At 39.8% G+C, this 17,651-nt stretch overlaps 1 protein-coding gene across 1 annotated transcript; it reads right to left on the reverse strand.

Moving 5' to 3' along the window:
* Nucleotides 1-12,057: 12,057 nt before the first annotated feature.
* Nucleotides 12,058-17,322, reverse strand: LYG1 (lysozyme g1). Its single transcript, XM_054585540.1, has 5 exons — nt 17,265-17,322; nt 15,182-15,286; nt 13,981-14,174; nt 12,364-12,496; nt 12,058-12,176 (listed from the first exon to the last, which is right to left on the reverse strand). Exons 1-5 carry the CDS (start codon nt 17,305-17,307, stop codon nt 12,058-12,060), a joined length of 594 nt encoding a protein of 197 aa, XP_054441515.1. The 5' UTR covers nt 17,308-17,322.
* Nucleotides 17,323-17,651: the final 329 nt, after the last annotated feature.

The raw sequence follows: 17,651 nt of genomic DNA on the forward strand, positions 1-17,651 counted from the left end.
GATGTATCTCTTATTCAGAACCAAATTCAATTGAGTAAATTTGAAGATCTAATTGGCTTTATTAAGTGATTCACAAATCTAGCAACTAGTAGGGTGTTCCAAGGAATTGCACAAAATAGAAGTTTTTAAAGGAAGAAAGGTGGAGCAAGGGAGCTAATGGACAAAAGAAAAGAAAGGATGACGGGGCTTACATTTTTGTGGGGGGAAATGGAAGGGAAGATTGTCTCCTCTTTCTATGAGGGATGGAGAAGATCGATGTGACAGGTTACTTCATTGATGTTGACCAGAAAATTTCAGACCGGTTGATTAAGATTATGTCTCTAGGAGAGGTTGAAACTGCAGCTAGATGAGGTATTAAGTCTAAGTTTGGTATCACGGACTTTTAGCATAAGTGATGCCATTTTGGGCCTGTGGTTTTCTCTCTACTTCATTTTTTATCCAATTCTAGAGTTTTCCCAATTTGCTTTCCTCCACCTCCTTAATCTACCAGTAATAGGTTTCATGTAACCTTTCTTCCATTTTCTCCCTTGATTTTAAATGTATAAAAAGAATGGCTAAACTCTTATTCTCCAGGATGTTTTCTCAGTCCGTTGAGATCTTGTATCCAAGCATGTCCTTGGTTATTGGCCCAAATAAACTCATAAAGTTTTTCTTTGGGTTTTGACTTTCTTTTGTCAACACCTTTTTTTTTTTTTTTTTTTTTTACCACATACTTACTTTACTTTGATTAAACAATAAAAAAGAAGGGCTACAAAAAGTAAGAGAGAGATGCTAGTGCAGCAGGATTGATGGCTTCTCATGCCAGCTCTGAAATCTATGGAGGGAAATAAAGGTAGGGAAACTGTGAACCACCCTCCTGAACAGGTTGAGGCCTGTGCAGAGGGGAGCCAGGCAGATTGCAAAGGTGTGATATTGTGATTTATAATGAGACATATATAGTCGTCTTTTTTCTAGCACAGAACTAAATATTTGGAATTTCCTAAATGTTGAAATCAATAAAGCTGTCTGCTTTTAAACTAATGAGGTGACTTTTGGAAGTACCCAAGAATGGGGTCTGGTTGCCAAGGGAGCCAACCATGTGATTGGATGGTTGGAACTTTCTTTCACCCTCTGACTTCCAGGGAGAAGAGAGGGGCTGGAGGTGACTCACTCACCCTCACCAATGACTTAATCAAACATGACTATGTAAGAAAGCCCCCATAAAACCAAAGAGAAGAGGCTTTGAAGAGCTTCCTTCTGCAGAATCAAGATGGTGGAGAAGTGAGTGGAAGTTACACTGACCTCCTCCAGGACCAACCTGGAATTACAACTACACTGTGGAGAAATCACCTGGAACAAACAACTGAACAATAGTGAGAGAGGAGCCTTGTAACCTCAGAGACAGAAGAATCGTTTTTAGTGTAATCTAACTGGTAAGGAGTGTAGTAGAGACTCAAGAAGGCAGATGGGGTGCCCAAGGGTGGCAGCACCAGAAGGATATTGAAATAGCCAGTTGGATTCCCCTGAGAAGAGTGGGGTCTAAACCAAAAGTGAAAAACTCTAGCCTACAGCACCAGAGCCCAAAAAGTACACAGAAAACAGCCAGCTGCAAAAAATAGCAGCGTTGCTCTCTAACAGAGACAGGTAGCTAGAGACAAAAAGAACCAATTAAGGGCCAACAAGTAAATTTTTATTTGCAGCCACTTACCCTGGTCTCCAGCAAAGGCGGGGGCAGAGTGGGCTAGAGACACCAGAGGAGAGATTGGGGAAGGAGGCTTTGGGGAGAGAACGGAGAGAGTAGCTGGCAGGATCTCAGTGCTGACTCATCCCCCATGCGGCAGGGGCCATCTTGCTCAGACGGAGACTACTCTCTCTGAGTGGCACCAGCATCAAAGGACCCAATAGCCCCACCCCCAGAGCTGTCTAAGACGGCGTGCTGAGTGCAGAGTGACTAGATTAACAGCTGATGGAGACAGCCACAGACAGTAGATTCCTGGAAGTCTCAGACTGCCTAAGGTCAGACAGGGACAATATCTGACATCATAAGAGGCAGATCCAGAAAGTAAAAACAAGGGCCTCCACCATAGAAGTTTACACCACAAAGTCAGGAAATCAAGACAAATCAATTTAAGAAGGAGAAGCAAAAAAGAAGAGTCTCACAAATAATGGGAGGACAAAGAAACACACCCCCCCTCCCAACTGAAGGGAAAGGAGGAATCCCCAGGAAGAGAACTAAATGAAAAAGAGGCAAGTAAACTATCAGATATTGAGTTCCAAACAATGGTTATAAAGAAGCTCAATGAGCTCAGTGAGCTCAGAGAGAATTACAAATAACTACAGGGAAACTATGAGGAACTTACTGCAAACTATATCAGCATGAAAAAGGACATAGAAACTATCAATAAGAGACAAGAGGAAATGAAGAATACAACTTCTGAAATGAAGAACACAGTAGAAATAAAACAAAGCAGACTAGATGAAACAGAGGATTGAATCAGCGAGCTGGAGGACAAAGTAGAAAAAAAGCTCACAGAAAGAGCAAGAAAATGAAAAATGACTCAAAAAGAATGAAGAGACATTCTTCATTCTTTTGAATGACTCAAATGTCCTAAGAGACATTTAGGAAAATGCAGGACTACCTAAATGTAATAATATCCATAAAATAGTGGTACCAGAAGGAGAAGAAGAGGAGCAAGGGATAGAGAACCTGTGTGAAAAAGTCATGATGGAAAACTTCCCTAACTGGAGGAGAGAAAAAGTCACACAAGTCCAGGAAGCACAGAGTGTCCCATTCAAGAGGAATCCAGTGAGGCCCACTCCAAGACACATCATCATTAAAATAGCAAATATCAAAGACAGAGAATCCTAAAGTCAGCAAGGAAGAAAGAGGTAGTAATATATAAGGGAGCCCCAAGAAGACTAGCAGCTGACTTCTCAACAGAAACACTACAAGCCAGAAGTGAATGGCGAGAAATATTCAAAAAAAATGAAAAACAAAGGCCTGAAACCAAGACTGCTCTACCCAGTGAGGCTCTCAGTTAAAATGGACGGTGAAATAAGGGGTTTCCCAGACAAGAGAAGGCTAAAAGAATACACCTCCATCAAACCAGCACTGCAAAATATGGTAAAGGAACTGCTTTAAGAAGATGAAGAAAAAGAGTCTATGAATACTGGTTCCTTTCACCGTCACCAATGTTTGATATTACCAATATTTTTTAATAGTTATGAATCTGATAGTGACAATGATGTGTTATTTTAACTGTTCCTCTATTATTTGTTGAAACTAAATCTGGTTTTGTATATTTCTTGCCTATTTCTATTCTTTTTAAAAAGCTTTACATGATTTTTTGGTATTCTTTATCTACTTATTAATTAAAGGTTCGTAGAATGTTTTTTCCCTAAAAAAAACAAACAATTATTACCCCTTTTTTAGATGTGTTGCAAATACTTTCCCATTCTATTACTTGTCCTTTAACTTTTTTATATGTATATTATTACATAGTCTTAAATGTTTAATATAGTGATATTGTCAATATTTTACTTTATAGCTTCTGGGTTTGAATATTTTCCTTCAGGGTAAGAAAAATATTAGTTTGTATTTTCTCCTAAAACTCCTTAGATTCTGCATATTGATGTTTAACTCACCTGAACATTTGTTGTATAATGTGTGAAATAGGGCTCTATATTTGTTTTATTTCAAGTAATACTGGTCCATGCACCTTATGTGTTGAATAAGCCTTATTACCCCATTGATTTGAAATATCAATTGAATCATATATTCCATTGTTAAATAGATATATACACTTGTTTCTAGAATGCTCATTATTTTTCATTGATCTTCTTGATTATTTCTGTGCTGGTGTCATGTTTTAATTGCTGAGACTTTATAATGGTTTTAAATTTTTTAATATTTTATAATTAACTTTGACATTTAAAAAAATTAAAAAATCAATCTGCATTTAAAAAAGAAAGAGAGGAAAAGAAAGAAAGAAGAAAAAAAGAGAGTTGGAACTCCTACCTTTTGCAACAACATGGATGGAAGTGGAGAATACTATGCTATGTGAAACAAGCCAGTCGGTGAAAGACAAATACCATAGGATCTCACCTATAAGTGGATTCTAGTCAACAAAATAAACTAATGAACAAAATAAACCACAGGCATGGAAACATGGAGCAGACTGAAAGTGACCAGAGGGGATGTGGGAAGAGGACAATGGTGGAAATAAGGGAAAGGGACTAGACAAAGAACATGTATGAGTGACCCATGGACATGGACAACAGAGTGGGAATTGACTGTTGGAGCAGGGGGTGGGGGTGGGATGGGTGGAGGGGGGTAAAGGGGAAAAAATTGAGACAACTGTAATAGAATAAACATGATTTAAAAATTAAAAAATAAAGGGAACGGGGCCTTAAAAATAAATAAATAGAGCTTCCTTCTGGGTTGATGAATATGTGGAGATTTTAGGGAGTGGATTTGTGGAGCTCGGAGAAGGCATACAAGCTTTACACCCCTTCCCCAGACCTTGCCCTATGCATCTCTTCCATGCATCTGGCTGTTTCTGAGTTACATGCTTTTATAGCAAACAAGTGATCTAATATATAAATGTTTCTCTGAGTTCTGTGAGCCATTCTTGCAAATTAACCCAACCTGAGGAGGGGGTCTTGGGAACCTCTCATCTGCAACCAGACAAAACAGGTAACAACCTGGGCTTGTGACTGACTTCCAAAGAGGGGTGGGCAGTTTTACAGGACTAAGCCCTTAGCCTGTGGGACCTGATACTATCTCCAGGTAGATGGCGTCAACACTGAGTTGAATTGTAGGACACCCAGCTGGTATTTGAAGAATTGCTTGTCGGTGTGTAGGAACCCCCGAACATTGGAATTGGTAGTAGAACCTATTTAAGGGGATAAAATAGGAGGGAACTACTGGAGTTTTGATCTTGCTTCACCATCATTCATTACCTTGGAATAAACAGTGCCTGCTACACCTGCAGCCTAGTCCAGGTGTCCCCAGGTATCCAATCAAGACTGCACAGAAACCTTGTGCTTTGGAGAAGGAGAAGCAGGTAGGGACTAACTAATGTCCCCTATTCCCTCCCTCCTACAACAAATGATTTTCCGATGCCCAGGGCTCTGTCTCCCAAATACACCCCTTCCTGCCCTGGCCTTAGCACCCACTGGGCTGACACTGACAGGTCTGTGCTTCCACCGCTGCCTGCAAGACAATACCACAGCAGCAAACGGATTCACAGATTACAGCTGCTACATGTTTAAAAAGCAGAAGCACTTCAAATGGAAAACAAAGTATAGATTCCATCAAAAGCAAAAATATTAGCAGAGGTTAAGTAATTTTAAATTACCTTAATTCTAAATTTAAGAAAAAGTGAAGAGATATGGATAGAAACAGAAGTATTATCCACATATTAATCTATATAGAAGGTTTCCCAGAAAGGGAGAGAAAATAAAAATGAAGACAAGGACTTATTTGAAGAAATATTAAATATTAATTTTGTAGAATTAAAAAAGGTGACAAGCCTCAGAATGAAAGGAGCCCAAAGAGTACAAAGACGGAGGATAAGGACAAATCCATACCCAAATGCACGATAGTGTAATTCCAGGATATTAATATTAATATAAAGAATATTAATAGTAAATAACTTAGGACATACAATTTTATACCCAGACAAATATAAGAGAATAAAAAATTATCATGCAGGTATGGCCTGAGAAAATATGCCTCAAGAAGATGCACACTAGAAAGTTTTGGATGAAGTACTTAAAAAAAGCAGTATATCCAGGAAAAACTACAAAAAATAAAAAAGAAAAGATAAAATACTTCAGTAAAGTTGGTTGTTTTTTTAAGGCAAGTAAAAATAAATCCGTGACACCCAGAACTGAAAATCTAGAAAATATCAACTTGATAGGGTTGCAACAGGGAGAGACCAATGAATGTAACAGTATGTTAATTTCTTATTGTATTTAGGGAGAAATATAAATATAAATTATTTTTAAAATATGAGAAAGAATTTGAAGGAACATAAAATGAGTAGGCAAACCAAAATAATAAGATGATAAAAGTAGATCCATTTCATGACTAAATTACAATAAATGTGAATAAAATAAACATTGAGTTTATTGACAAATTACACTTTTTTTAAACATCCAAATATATCCTGTTTACAAGAGATATACCTAAAATCTAAGGATAAAAAACCTAAATTCTAAAGACATGCAAAGACTGAAGGTAAAAGAGATAGAAACAATATTTATGGCAAATATTAAGTAAAATAAAACTGGTATGACTATATTGTATCAGATATAATAGTTCTTAAGATAACATATTATTAGAGATGGAAACACTACTGAATAACAAAGATGTATGCTATTTATTCTATTTAAATGAAATTCTAGAACAGGAAAAATTATGGCGTGGAGAGTCTGAACAGTCAGGAATCTTCTTTGTTAGGAGGGGATTGACTGGGAAAGAGCACAAGACAATGTTTGAAGTGATGGCAAGTTCTGCACCTGGACCAGGATCTGTGGTGTATAGGAGTATGCACTTTCTGAAACTCGTCAAATGGTGCACTTCAGATTTGTACAGTTGATCGTGTATAAATCCTACCTAAAAAAAAAAAAACTAAAAAGAACCAAATTCTGAACTCCTATTAGTCATGTCCAATTTCAAGTCTTTCTGAGGAAATGTAATGATGTCTGAAAAGCAGTCTGCAATGTACCCAAGAAAATGGGTGGATAGTAAATGAATGGTTGAGTAGATATGTGATAAAGCAAGTAGTATAGTAAAGTGATAGAGGTAGACTCTAGATGGTGGGTATATGGGCGTTCACTGTAAAAGCTTAACCTCTCCTGATGTTTGAGGATTTCCATAATACAATGTAGGGGAAGAATGCCAATGATCCAAACTTCCATTAGGAAATTAAATAATGGTACATCTACATAATGGAATAAAGTTCAGTGCAGCAATAAAAAAATATTGTGTTGCCTCAAGGATGTGTGAGGAGGGATGGAGTGGGGGATGCTTCTGCTTTTTATTATTTTCTTTCTATGTGTTTATATTACTTCAATTAAAATTAAGATAATAAAAATAAAAAGTGGTGATTACAGGAAATTTTCAAAATGAAAGATAAGTGATTTTTCACTTGGGATCAATTATATTTCCCTAATCTGTATCTAAGTAGATAATGTACTTGATTCTGCAAACTGATTACCCGTGCAAAATGTAATCAGGTTTTGTTTGGAGGCACGGTAGACTGGCCATCATTTTGACGGTGGTACTATTAGTTATTAATTTAAACCACAAACTCAGTGGCTTACAACAAACACAGTTATCTTACCGTTTCTGTGGTGAGTCAAGATCCAGGCACAGCCCAGTTGCATTCTCTGCTTCAATGCTTCTCATAAGACTACAGCCTGGCTGGTGTGGCTCAGTAGATTCAGCGCAGGCCTGTGAATCAAAGGGTCACCAATTTGATTCCCAGTCAGGGCACATGCCGGGCCAGGTCCCCAGTAGGGGGCACACAAGAGGCAACCACACATTGATGTTTCTCTCCCTCTCTCTCTCTTTCCCTTTCCCTCTGTCTAAAATAAATAAATAAAATCTTAAAAAAAAAAAAAAGACTACAACTAAGGTGTCAACCAGGGCTGAAGTCTCATCTGAAAGTGTGATGATGGAAAGACCTGCTTCCAAGCTCACTTATGTGCTTCGTGGTAGAATTAAGTCCCGCTGGATTGTTGGGCTGAGGGCCTCAGTTCCTAGCTGACTGTTGGCCAGAGGCCTCCCTTGGTTCTTTGCCAGATGGCCTTCCTTAACACAGCACCCAGCTTCATCAAAGCCAGCATGGGAGAGGGTTGGCTAGCAAGATGTAAGTTATAATCTTACATAATGCACCACTGAACTGACATCCCATCATCTTTTCTATTAGTTCAAAGCAAGTCATAGTCCCCACCCACACTCAAGGGGACAGAATTACATAAGAGCATGAGTACCAGGAGGAGAGTATCTTGGCATCTGTCTGCCACAGTGATCTACACCTGGAAATACCAACCATGTTCTAGGTATCATATTAACAGCAGAAGCCAGGAATTCTGGTTGAAATTTCTTTTTTTCACAGAGAAAATCCTAGATTCTCAATAGAATGTTTAAGTTTTTTCAAAGTTCACATCAATAGATAGAAAGAAAAGTTCCTTGACTGAAGGTAAAACTTTTTTGCTAAGACCAATTATTTTTGTAGGTAAGAGTTGTCGCATAACCAGTTGCCAATATGTCAGTGCTATCTCCTAAGTCTCTTTCACACTCACATTGTCCTTTCTATTTCCTCTGCCATTTTCTGCTTTAAGCCCTGTAAACAACAGCCTCCTCACCCCTCTTCATGCCTCCAGGCTTGCATCTGTGCCATCTGCCCTGTCCACAGTTATAGGAGTGACTTTTCCAATCAGCTAATCTGATCATATCCTGCCACTAAATCCTCCAATGACTCCATTTTACCCAATGACTCCAATGACTCGACATATCCTGAAGGGCTGGTTCATAATCTGAATCCTGTCCACTCTCATCTGCCAAATTTTCCTCTGTTTTTTGCAATTCAGGCTCCAGAAACACACTTTTACCTGCTTCCTTCGGCAAGCGCTCACCGTTTCAAGCTACCATGCCTTTACTTACATTTTCCCTGTCTAATATTCTTGTCTTTATTGTTTCCTGGCAAACTCCTGTTCATTCTTCAGATTTTACCTAAGATGTCATTGCATGGTAGTCAAGAGCCAGGATTCCAAGTAAAGATGGTGGATTGAACACATGCGTATAATTTTGCTCCCTCTAAAACCCCACTGTGGGACATTTTGTGTGACGTATTTCACAGTCTCTACAAAGAAATCTCTGGCATCTTGATAAAAAAAAAAGTGGTACTTTAAAAAGAAAAAGTATGCCTTTGATGTGATTAAGATTGGTCACCAATTCCCTACATAGCAGCTGTCAGCCAAAAGTTAGCGACCTTTAACCAAATATTTTTAATTTTTCATATTATAAGGAATTAAAAACCTCCACAAAACATTCAAAAGAAAGCAGTTTTGCCCTGACTGGTGTAGCTCAGTTGGTTGGGCATTGTCCCACAAAAGTTCACCAATTCAATTCCTGATTATTGTACATGCCTGGGTTACAGGCTCAGTGGGGACAGACAGATGTTTTTCTGTCGCATTGATGTTTCTCTCCCTATCTTCCTCCCTTCTCTCTATAAAAATAAATAAATAAAATATTTGTTTAAAAAAGAAAAAGAGCAGTTTTTTATTGAATAAGCATAAGACAGAGTACCAGGGACATAGCTGATCACCTGCAAAGAGGTTATAAAGACAGAAAGAAAGTCTACCCTATTTATATGGCCAAGAAGGGACAATTCTTTTATACTGCTCTATTTTTAGTGATTATATACATATGTTCTCAAAATGAACAGTAACCTGTCCTCCTTTGAGAAGACCTAACAGCACCATCTGCCATATATTCTTTCATTGTTTATCCTAAGTTCACCTTTATCAGAGGAAAAATAAAAATTTTATTGTATCTATGAGAAGCAGATGTCTAGAGGCTAACCTTCCACAGTGACAGGGACATGGAGCACATTCTCCCTAGAGGTTTATATTTCAAAGGGGTGACTTTCTGATATTTGAAAAAATATATCTCTGGATTGTAAAGCTGGCAAAAGGTCAACTCAGGAGGAGGTTTTTAAGATGTATATTATATTAATTAATACGCTAAAATGTATATATACACATGAATATCCTTTCACATATATATTTTCTTCACTAGATGGGGCCATCCTACCCACTACAAATTGCAAAATGTTTAGCATTCTTTGCCCCACCACAACATACCAGTAATGTCCAACTCCACTTTTCACGGTCACCTCAAGCGTTGTAGCAGTAACAAAAGGAAGAGAGGGAGGGAGAGAAGAAAACTGTCCTCATGGGTTTTAAAGTATCTCCTAGAAGGGATGATGCCTAGTTCAGATGACCAACTCATCTGGACTTGCTCAGAAAGTTCCCATTTAACTTTCCTGGTTTTAGGCTTGAGAGTTCCATGTCCCAGAAAACCATCAACTCCAAGCAAACCAGGATAGTTGGTCAACCTAACCTCCCACCACACACACACACACACACACACACACACACACACACACAATCATCTAATTCTATACATGGGGCAATGCATTGGGACTGGTTCAGTCCCTTACCAGCTCTGTGACTAAGTGTCTTAACAGTTTGCTTGGTAGGGTTTATTGTCCGTTCAGTGGAATCGTACATCTGGGCTGGTGTGAGAATTCAGCACTGAATAAATGCCCTTACCTTTTCTGTGAACTCAGGTCTCAGTTCTTCACCAGAGTTCCTGCACCAACTTTCGTTTATCCTTTCTTTACAGAAATTAGCTTATTGTGCCCTAAGTGTTACTTTATCCAGATCCCAACTAGAAAAGGAGCCTTGGTGAGCAAGGACATGCCCTTGCAGTTCCTAATACAGTGGCTAGCAGGTAGGAGGCGTTTGATAAGGATTGGTTAATAGCTGTTTATTTAATACCCTTATATTTTACCAGCCTCTAACTCAGTTGTGCCTTTGTCAGAGCTCACATCGTCACATCACAGTGCTCCTTGTCAGGCTTCCTTGACTCAATGTTTCCTTAGGACAATAGTCACCAGCAGCACAGACACAAGTAATGCCTCTCTTTCTGTGTGTACATGTTCATAATGGGACCTGCATGAGCCTACCCGGGGGTGTGATTTCAAAAGGACTTTATTCACCCAAGTGTTTCCACTGTGGGCTCCTAACCAGTGCCTCACAGTCTATTTTCCTTGTGCCAAAGAATTGTGTTCATGAAGTCTTCTCTCTCATTTTCTCCTTGGTGGGAACTCCTCAACCAGATTCAGCCTTGAGAGGGTCTTGGAAGGCAGAAAATGGGGAGACCAAGAAGGAAGTGGCCCTGGAGAAGGTCGAGGGCCTCAGTAGTCACAAGCAGGTTCCACAGGCTCCTGACACAGAAGATAACATCTTCACATTGTCTGCTGGTACAGACCTAAGTCTACCTTGTACACACATGTAGTTGGTTGCTATTCCTAATTAAATTTTACGATTTAACAGTTCCTGAGGGCAGGGACTCTGATACGGTACTGAGCTCATACAAAGTGCTTCAAAATATTCTGCGTAAAAGAATAACTGTTCCAGAACAACACTCTTTAGTGATATCATACAGTTGATAGAATGAGAAATTGATTACTTTTAAAGAATACACCTTCTAGAATTAAATAATTTACCAGTATAAGACATGGTCAGTTTCTCTGAGGGCAACTTCAGCTGATGAAGCACTGTGGCCTGGCTCTGTCAGTGAGTGCCCCAAATGAGGGAACAGTTTAGCTGAGTTAGGAGAGGTTGGGTGTAGCAGGTTCTGTGGTCCAGAAAAGGAAAGGAGGTAAACAGTTTCTCAGATTACAGAGAAACTGACTTAGGGTTAAAATAATTCTGCAAAGTTAACAAGAGCTTCTCCTGAGACTATTCTACCTCGCATATGGGGCTAGCCACCATCATGCCCTTTTTCTCATCAAATTTTTCAATTAAATTTGAAACTATTATTTTTATTAGAGAAATCAATGATATTATTGCCAAGTAAAGTATATGCCCAAATGTGTTCCAAATATTGAATAGCACTTACACTAAAAAATTTTTTATTATTTTTCTGGAATTCAAATGCAACTGCTTTCTGTGTCTTTATTTGCTAAATCTGGCAATGCTAGTCAATGAGATATAGGATACATTTCACAGAAATCCACATTACAGCCTATCTCCATGGAAATACCTTTAAAGAGCCACAACTCTTAACTTATACATAAACACATCAGACCACAAAATGCAGAGAATAATTCTTCCTTTAATGAGTTCCATGTTATTTTGACAACCTTCAGGTCCAACTCAGATTCTCAGTTACAAATCCCATTGGCTAGTTTTATCTATGGAACAGAAGAGGCCTCATGTATGAGAATGACGTTGGAGTTGATCTGAAGTGTTAGTTGGAGTTGATCTGAAATGTTAGAAGCCGTGTCTCTTGAAGTATTTGGCTCGTGCAAGGACATCATTGCAGAAGTCACAGCTCAGGTCCTGGCTGCTTCTGACATAGCCAGGACCTCCGATGTAGGCACAGAGTCCACCTGGAATTTGTGAGACAGGTTAATGCTGACCCTATAGCCCCTCCATTGCTTCAGGATGCTCAGCAATTAACTTAGATTCTTTTTCCTTGTGCTTACCATAAGCAACTGAGGTTTTGGGGACTCTGGCACAATGTATTACATTTCTCTATTATTCCATGCAGTAAAACCACCAGGCAGTTACACCTACCTCTCAGGTACTGGTCGGGGGTCCAGGTTGGGAACCTCCTCTGGATTTCTTTGATTCTAACAGTCAGGACCTCAGTCATCTGGGATAGCTGGGGCTCACTGATCCAGGGTGTGGGAGCATAATGGCCCATGTCCTAGAAGGAGGGAGGCAGGGGACAAGCCAAGTAAGCCAGGTGAGAGGGTGATGTGACTTCACACTATCAGCGTTTTCTCATTTCCCTTCTCTTTCTCTCCTCCTCCTTTGGTGAAACGAATGCCAGCTTTAGTCTCTCTGAGGACAAATAGTAAAGCTAAAAGGTTTGGTCAAAGGGAGGAAGGAGCAGACATTTCACTGCTGCTACAATGCAAGGGTGAGAGGCAGAGTTGGAAGCCAAGGTTGAGAGGTAGTGTAGGTCCCATTCTGATGCCCTCCTTCAATGCTGCAACCAAAACCTTCCATAACAAGTCCGAATGGCATTTTTTTCCTAACTGTTCTTGTAATTATCCTTCTAGATAATCAGAATGTCTAAGGGTACCACTAACTTTTCTTCCACACCTTTGGTTACCATTCCATATACGTTTCACTGTATTTAAAAGGAATATCTGACGCTGGGGAATTCTTTCTTCATCTTCAAAGGAGACGGGCCCATCCTTTTCCCAAGAACAAGATTTTACAAAAGAGGCAGAACAGGGAGACGGAAATGATGCTGGCACCAAATCACCAAAGTTGTCCTTGGTCCCATTCTGCATTTTCTAGCTGCCATGTGACTTTGCAGTAATGACAATCTCCTCATAAATTCACTCTCTCATCTATCTCAGTTCATTACATTATTATGGGTCCCCAAATCAAAATAAAATATTTAAAAGTACTTTTAAATTGTAAAGTGCTAAGGGAAGCCAATCTAAAAATCATTGAGGAATACATTTTCCTAAAGGCTTAAAAAAGGACTGCAATACTTACAGGTTTCTCAACAACTACAATGTGAAATGTAATAGGAAACCATGGCCTCATGTTCTCCCCTGCCGCCACTCATTCTCCCAGCACAGAGTTACTTTAACTGTGGGTTAATTAATGACCAGTTCCCTGGAAGTCTCAGGTGAAACTAGGCAGAATTCCTGAGAAATAAAACATGACCTTCAGAACTAAGAACTATGTAGAAAGAAGACAGGAAAAGGAAATATGATATTTGTTGTGAATCTACCAGATAGCAAGTACATTCTCACGTTATTTTATTGAATCTTCATAACAATTCTAAGGATGGCGTTTTATAGGTGAGAAAACTGAGGCCCAGGGAGATTAAATGATTTTTTCAAGGTCATGTGGTTACAAAATAACAGAGCAAGGATTCAATGTGTGCTATTTCTCCTTCATGGCCTTTTTGGAAATCCACAGTAGGGTAGCAATGATGATACCCTGGAAACACAGCATAATTTACTTTGAAAAGGAATTATGCCTCAAAATGAAGCAGAAACGGTGCTGCCGATCTCTTGCAGGCAGAACTGTGCTCTCACAGCTCCAGGGAGCCCACTCACTCTCCTAAGGGGCTGTGTCCCAGGGGCACCATCCACACAACAAATGTGACAGTGTCCTTTTGGAGTTGTGCGACACCCACAACCCAGTGGCCACATGGAGGGTTACCTGTACCACCCTGATTCCATCGCCTACATTGCCCGCATTGACAAGAATGTTGCCAGCAGGAGACTCCCTGGACACGACACCAGCGATCACTGCAGGATCCACACAGTACTTTTGGCCAACAGTACGCATGATGGGTTGGAATCTCAGTAGGTATGGCATATCTATTTCAGCCAGCCTTTCAGAAGCACGAACTCCTAAAGCAAACAGAGATGGAAGGATACGGCTTGGTGTGACCTACACTGAAATGGGAGCTCAAAAGGAGAGGGAAAATACACTCCAAGGCCCTGGCCAGCGGTTGAAGACTAAGAAGCCAATGCTTGTGTCTGAAACCTCTTGTAGCCATTCCTAGAACTGAGATTGTGATTCTTCTCCTTGGAACTCGGGTTGGCATCCCCTGAAACATGTCCTTCATGGCTACTAGTGCCCCTGATCCAAGGAGCTCATGCCCTCACAGGAAAATTGCATGGGCACAGGCCCCACTGGCCCCATCCTAATCACGAAAACAGTTACCCAGTAAAATTCACATTCAGCAGCTACAACAAGCACCTGATATGAAGGAGAAATTCTCCCAAACCCTTCCGGAAGTCCTTGGAGGGCTTATTGACAGGTGTGCTCACTCTTGCCCACTTTCCACCCTACAGTGACACCTACAAATCAGGTGTGCTTAAACCTTTATAAAACACCAAGAATGCTGGCCAAAGTGAAAACCAATCCTAACATACCTGGCTTACCCACTTTACCTTCTAAGCACTTTTATGGTTTCAAAAGCACTGTCATGGGGCAGGGGAAAGTGGTGGTGGGGAAATGAAGACAAATGTATTTGAACAATAAAAAAAAAAGCACTCTCATGCACATTACTGACCAGAGTTTGCAACAACACTGTAAAGTAAGTACTATTATCCCCATCTCAGCAGAGTTCAAGGAAGCTAAGACTCGAAGAAGCAGAGCCAGCACTCAAGGTGTTTGGACTCCATGTCCAGTGCCTCTTTCCACCACTTCATAGTGTGGGACTGAGGGAAACAGAGGGAACCAAAAGGGTATGTTGAGGATCAAAACCTGTGGGAAATGACTGGGAGACATAGGTGAGGGGTATCAAGGACAGGGACAAAATCCTGTTGAAGCCACCCTTCCTAACAGAGTCACCTTCTGAGATAAAGGAAGAGGAGGAGGAGGGCAAGGTGGACAATGATATTCTAGCTACCACAGTAGTTCAGGCCTCGACGTCTTCCAATCCCGCAAGATGCCCCGGGAGTATCGAAGGTTCGGATGTTTCCATAGCATCCCCAGTTGCCACTTTCAGATGAATCTACAAATTGAGAAAAGTTCAACATAAGACATTAAACTAGAGTAGTTCTGATCATCCTTCTGTCCATGAATGAGATGACATGAATAAACATAACTACACTGAAATCAATGACAACAAGAGTTTTACTCTGCAATGGAAACCCTTTTGAAATTTACAGTATAGCAACTAAGAAATTATCATAGAACTTCCTCAATACTAAATTCTCACCTCATATCTCGCAGACTTGAGGAACTGTTGGAGCAGTTTTACTCCTTGCAAAGTACTGGGGCTGTCCAATGCTGTTGAGTGGGCGTGCCAGAGTCAAACCAGAGATTGTGTGTTTCCTGTAAGCTAGTTCTCGTTTCCATTTTATGTGAACTCTCAGCACTTCTCCCTCCAATACCCATAACTCATTGGTCTGGTGAGATACTTACATTTGTTCTGGGGAAACACATATAAAGCCTGGGTCTCCCTGGGATCTCAGCCCAGACCCAAAGAACAGGGACTGCTGGTAAACTGTGACTTGGAGCTGGCTTCCCCTGCTCTCGGTGCACGTCTGCTTGGGTGTTTAGGATGGCAGAGATGGGGAGGGCATATGGTGAGGTACAGGGCCAGGTTTCCCAGTGGGGGTCCCTCTTTCCACTTCTTCCCTTTCTCTCTTTGCTCTTCAATTTCTTTCCCTTTGCTCTTCATTTTCTCTCTCTCTAACTACCACTGTCATTTCCAGTGCTGAGGGGGAGGAGAGGTTTTATACACTGTTGGGATTCCACAAAGACCACTAAAGAGAAGGACAGTCCTCTGTGTTTATCATTCACACCAGAAAGAGGGCATACACATCAGTAACAAGATAGCTACAGGTGGCAGGAAATTGCCCCTTGAGAGCATCATCTCACTATTATAAGCTTGTCAGGACTTCTCATTAGATTACTCTTTTTGACCTGTTTTATTCTTTGACAGAAGTATATTATATCATTAAATCTTAATGATCTGCAGGTCTTTGGAAATGTGTCTATTGCTTATCCTCATATGTTTACTAAATGTATTTTAAAGTTCTCTTATGAAGAACATCACGGAGTTGACATCTGAAAATACAAGTATTTTGGAGTACAGATTTCTACTTTAAAAATTTTTGATGAGTAATCAAAGAGAAATAAGAAAATGAAATGACTTTGTCTTTTATGAGTATACTAAAAACTAAATGAGCCAACATGTCCTTTTTTATTTTTTAACTGGGACACTCTATTTTTATAATTGGTGACAAATACCCTTAATAGTAACTGGTGGTGCCATTCATTGCTCCGTGCCTTTTAGCCACTCCTAAACCACATTACATATTCCTCAAAATTCCTTATATTCTGAAAATTCCTTATAGGAATTTAAAAATATTTGTTGAGTGAGTGGGTCAACAAATAAATGAATGAATGTAAGACTAACACTTACCTGAGAAGTTTTTAGAATTTAGAGCCAGGATAAATTTTTTTTGCTTCTCTTGAGGAACTGCGATGCCTCCCTTTATTTATCTAAAGACATGCTATTTTCTTTTTTTGCCCCAGCTACAAGGAAACAAGACCAAATCTGCAACGATGTCAGCCTCAGTGGTTAGCTTAGTCACAGATCCTTGATCCCCTCAACGTTAGTTTTATACTGAACTATATCAGTCTTATTACGGTAAGCCTCTTCCATCCTTCTATGGAAATATATGCTCTATTAATAAATTCAACAAATACTTTCAGTGAAAGAGTTTTTATAGAGACACAATGAGCAGTTATCAAGCAATGCTGTTTAACCTCACCCGGCATTTGGAAGAAGACCCTCCTTCTGTGGGACACTCAGAAAGAGGCTACTTATCAGCGCTGTTACTAACTCTAGGATTTGACAAACAGCTTAGGGAAAAAAATAACATTTTTCACTGCATTTTCACGTATCAGAAGCATTGTTATGATTTTATGCTTATCTTTCCCAACTCCAAAGTCATTTGGGAAAGATGAAACACACTCACCAGTAAGGGCAAGGAGGCCCAGAAGCAGCCACAGGACAGACATACTGATGATCTGACTCTCCGGGTCCTAAGGTGATTTTAAAATACAAATTAGCTCAAAGTTGTGAAAATATCAATCATCATCATAACAATATGTAATGGCTCTATGGAAAGGTATGAAAAAAAAGAGAACAACTTTCCCCATGTCTGAACTAAGAAAATAAATGATTTGAATCATAATGAAAAAAAGCAAAAGCCAGATGTGTGCTCCATCTATCTTTTTGATTAGCTTAAAAGGACAAGACTCCTGCTTGGCCTACATAGACTATAATTGTTTCAAGAAGCCAAGATGGCCCTAGCCCAGTAGCTTGGTTGTTTAGAGTTCTGTTGTCCCAATATGCCAAGTTT

The sequence above is a fragment of the Pteronotus mesoamericanus genome, unplaced genomic scaffold (assembly GCF_021234165.1).
Source record: "Pteronotus mesoamericanus isolate MK-2021 breed Mesoamerican mustached bat unplaced genomic scaffold, CSHL_Meso_final contig_121, whole genome shotgun sequence".
In the NCBI taxonomy this organism is placed as follows: domain Eukaryota; kingdom Metazoa; phylum Chordata; class Mammalia; order Chiroptera; family Mormoopidae; genus Pteronotus; species Pteronotus mesoamericanus.

Coding starts and splice junctions, on each gene's coding strand:
- LYG1 (XM_054585540.1), bottom strand. CDS start 17,307: ATGTCTGTCCTGTGGCTGCTTCTGGGCCTCCTTGCCCTTACTG. Junction 14,175..15,181: donor TCGAGGCCTGAACTACTGTG/GTAGCTAGAATA, acceptor TGTTTGCTTTAG/GAGTTCGTGCTTCTGAAAGG. Junction 12,177..12,363: donor CCCCGACCAGTACCTGAGAG/GTAGGTGTAACT, acceptor CACAAATTCCAG/GTGGACTCTGTGCCTACATC.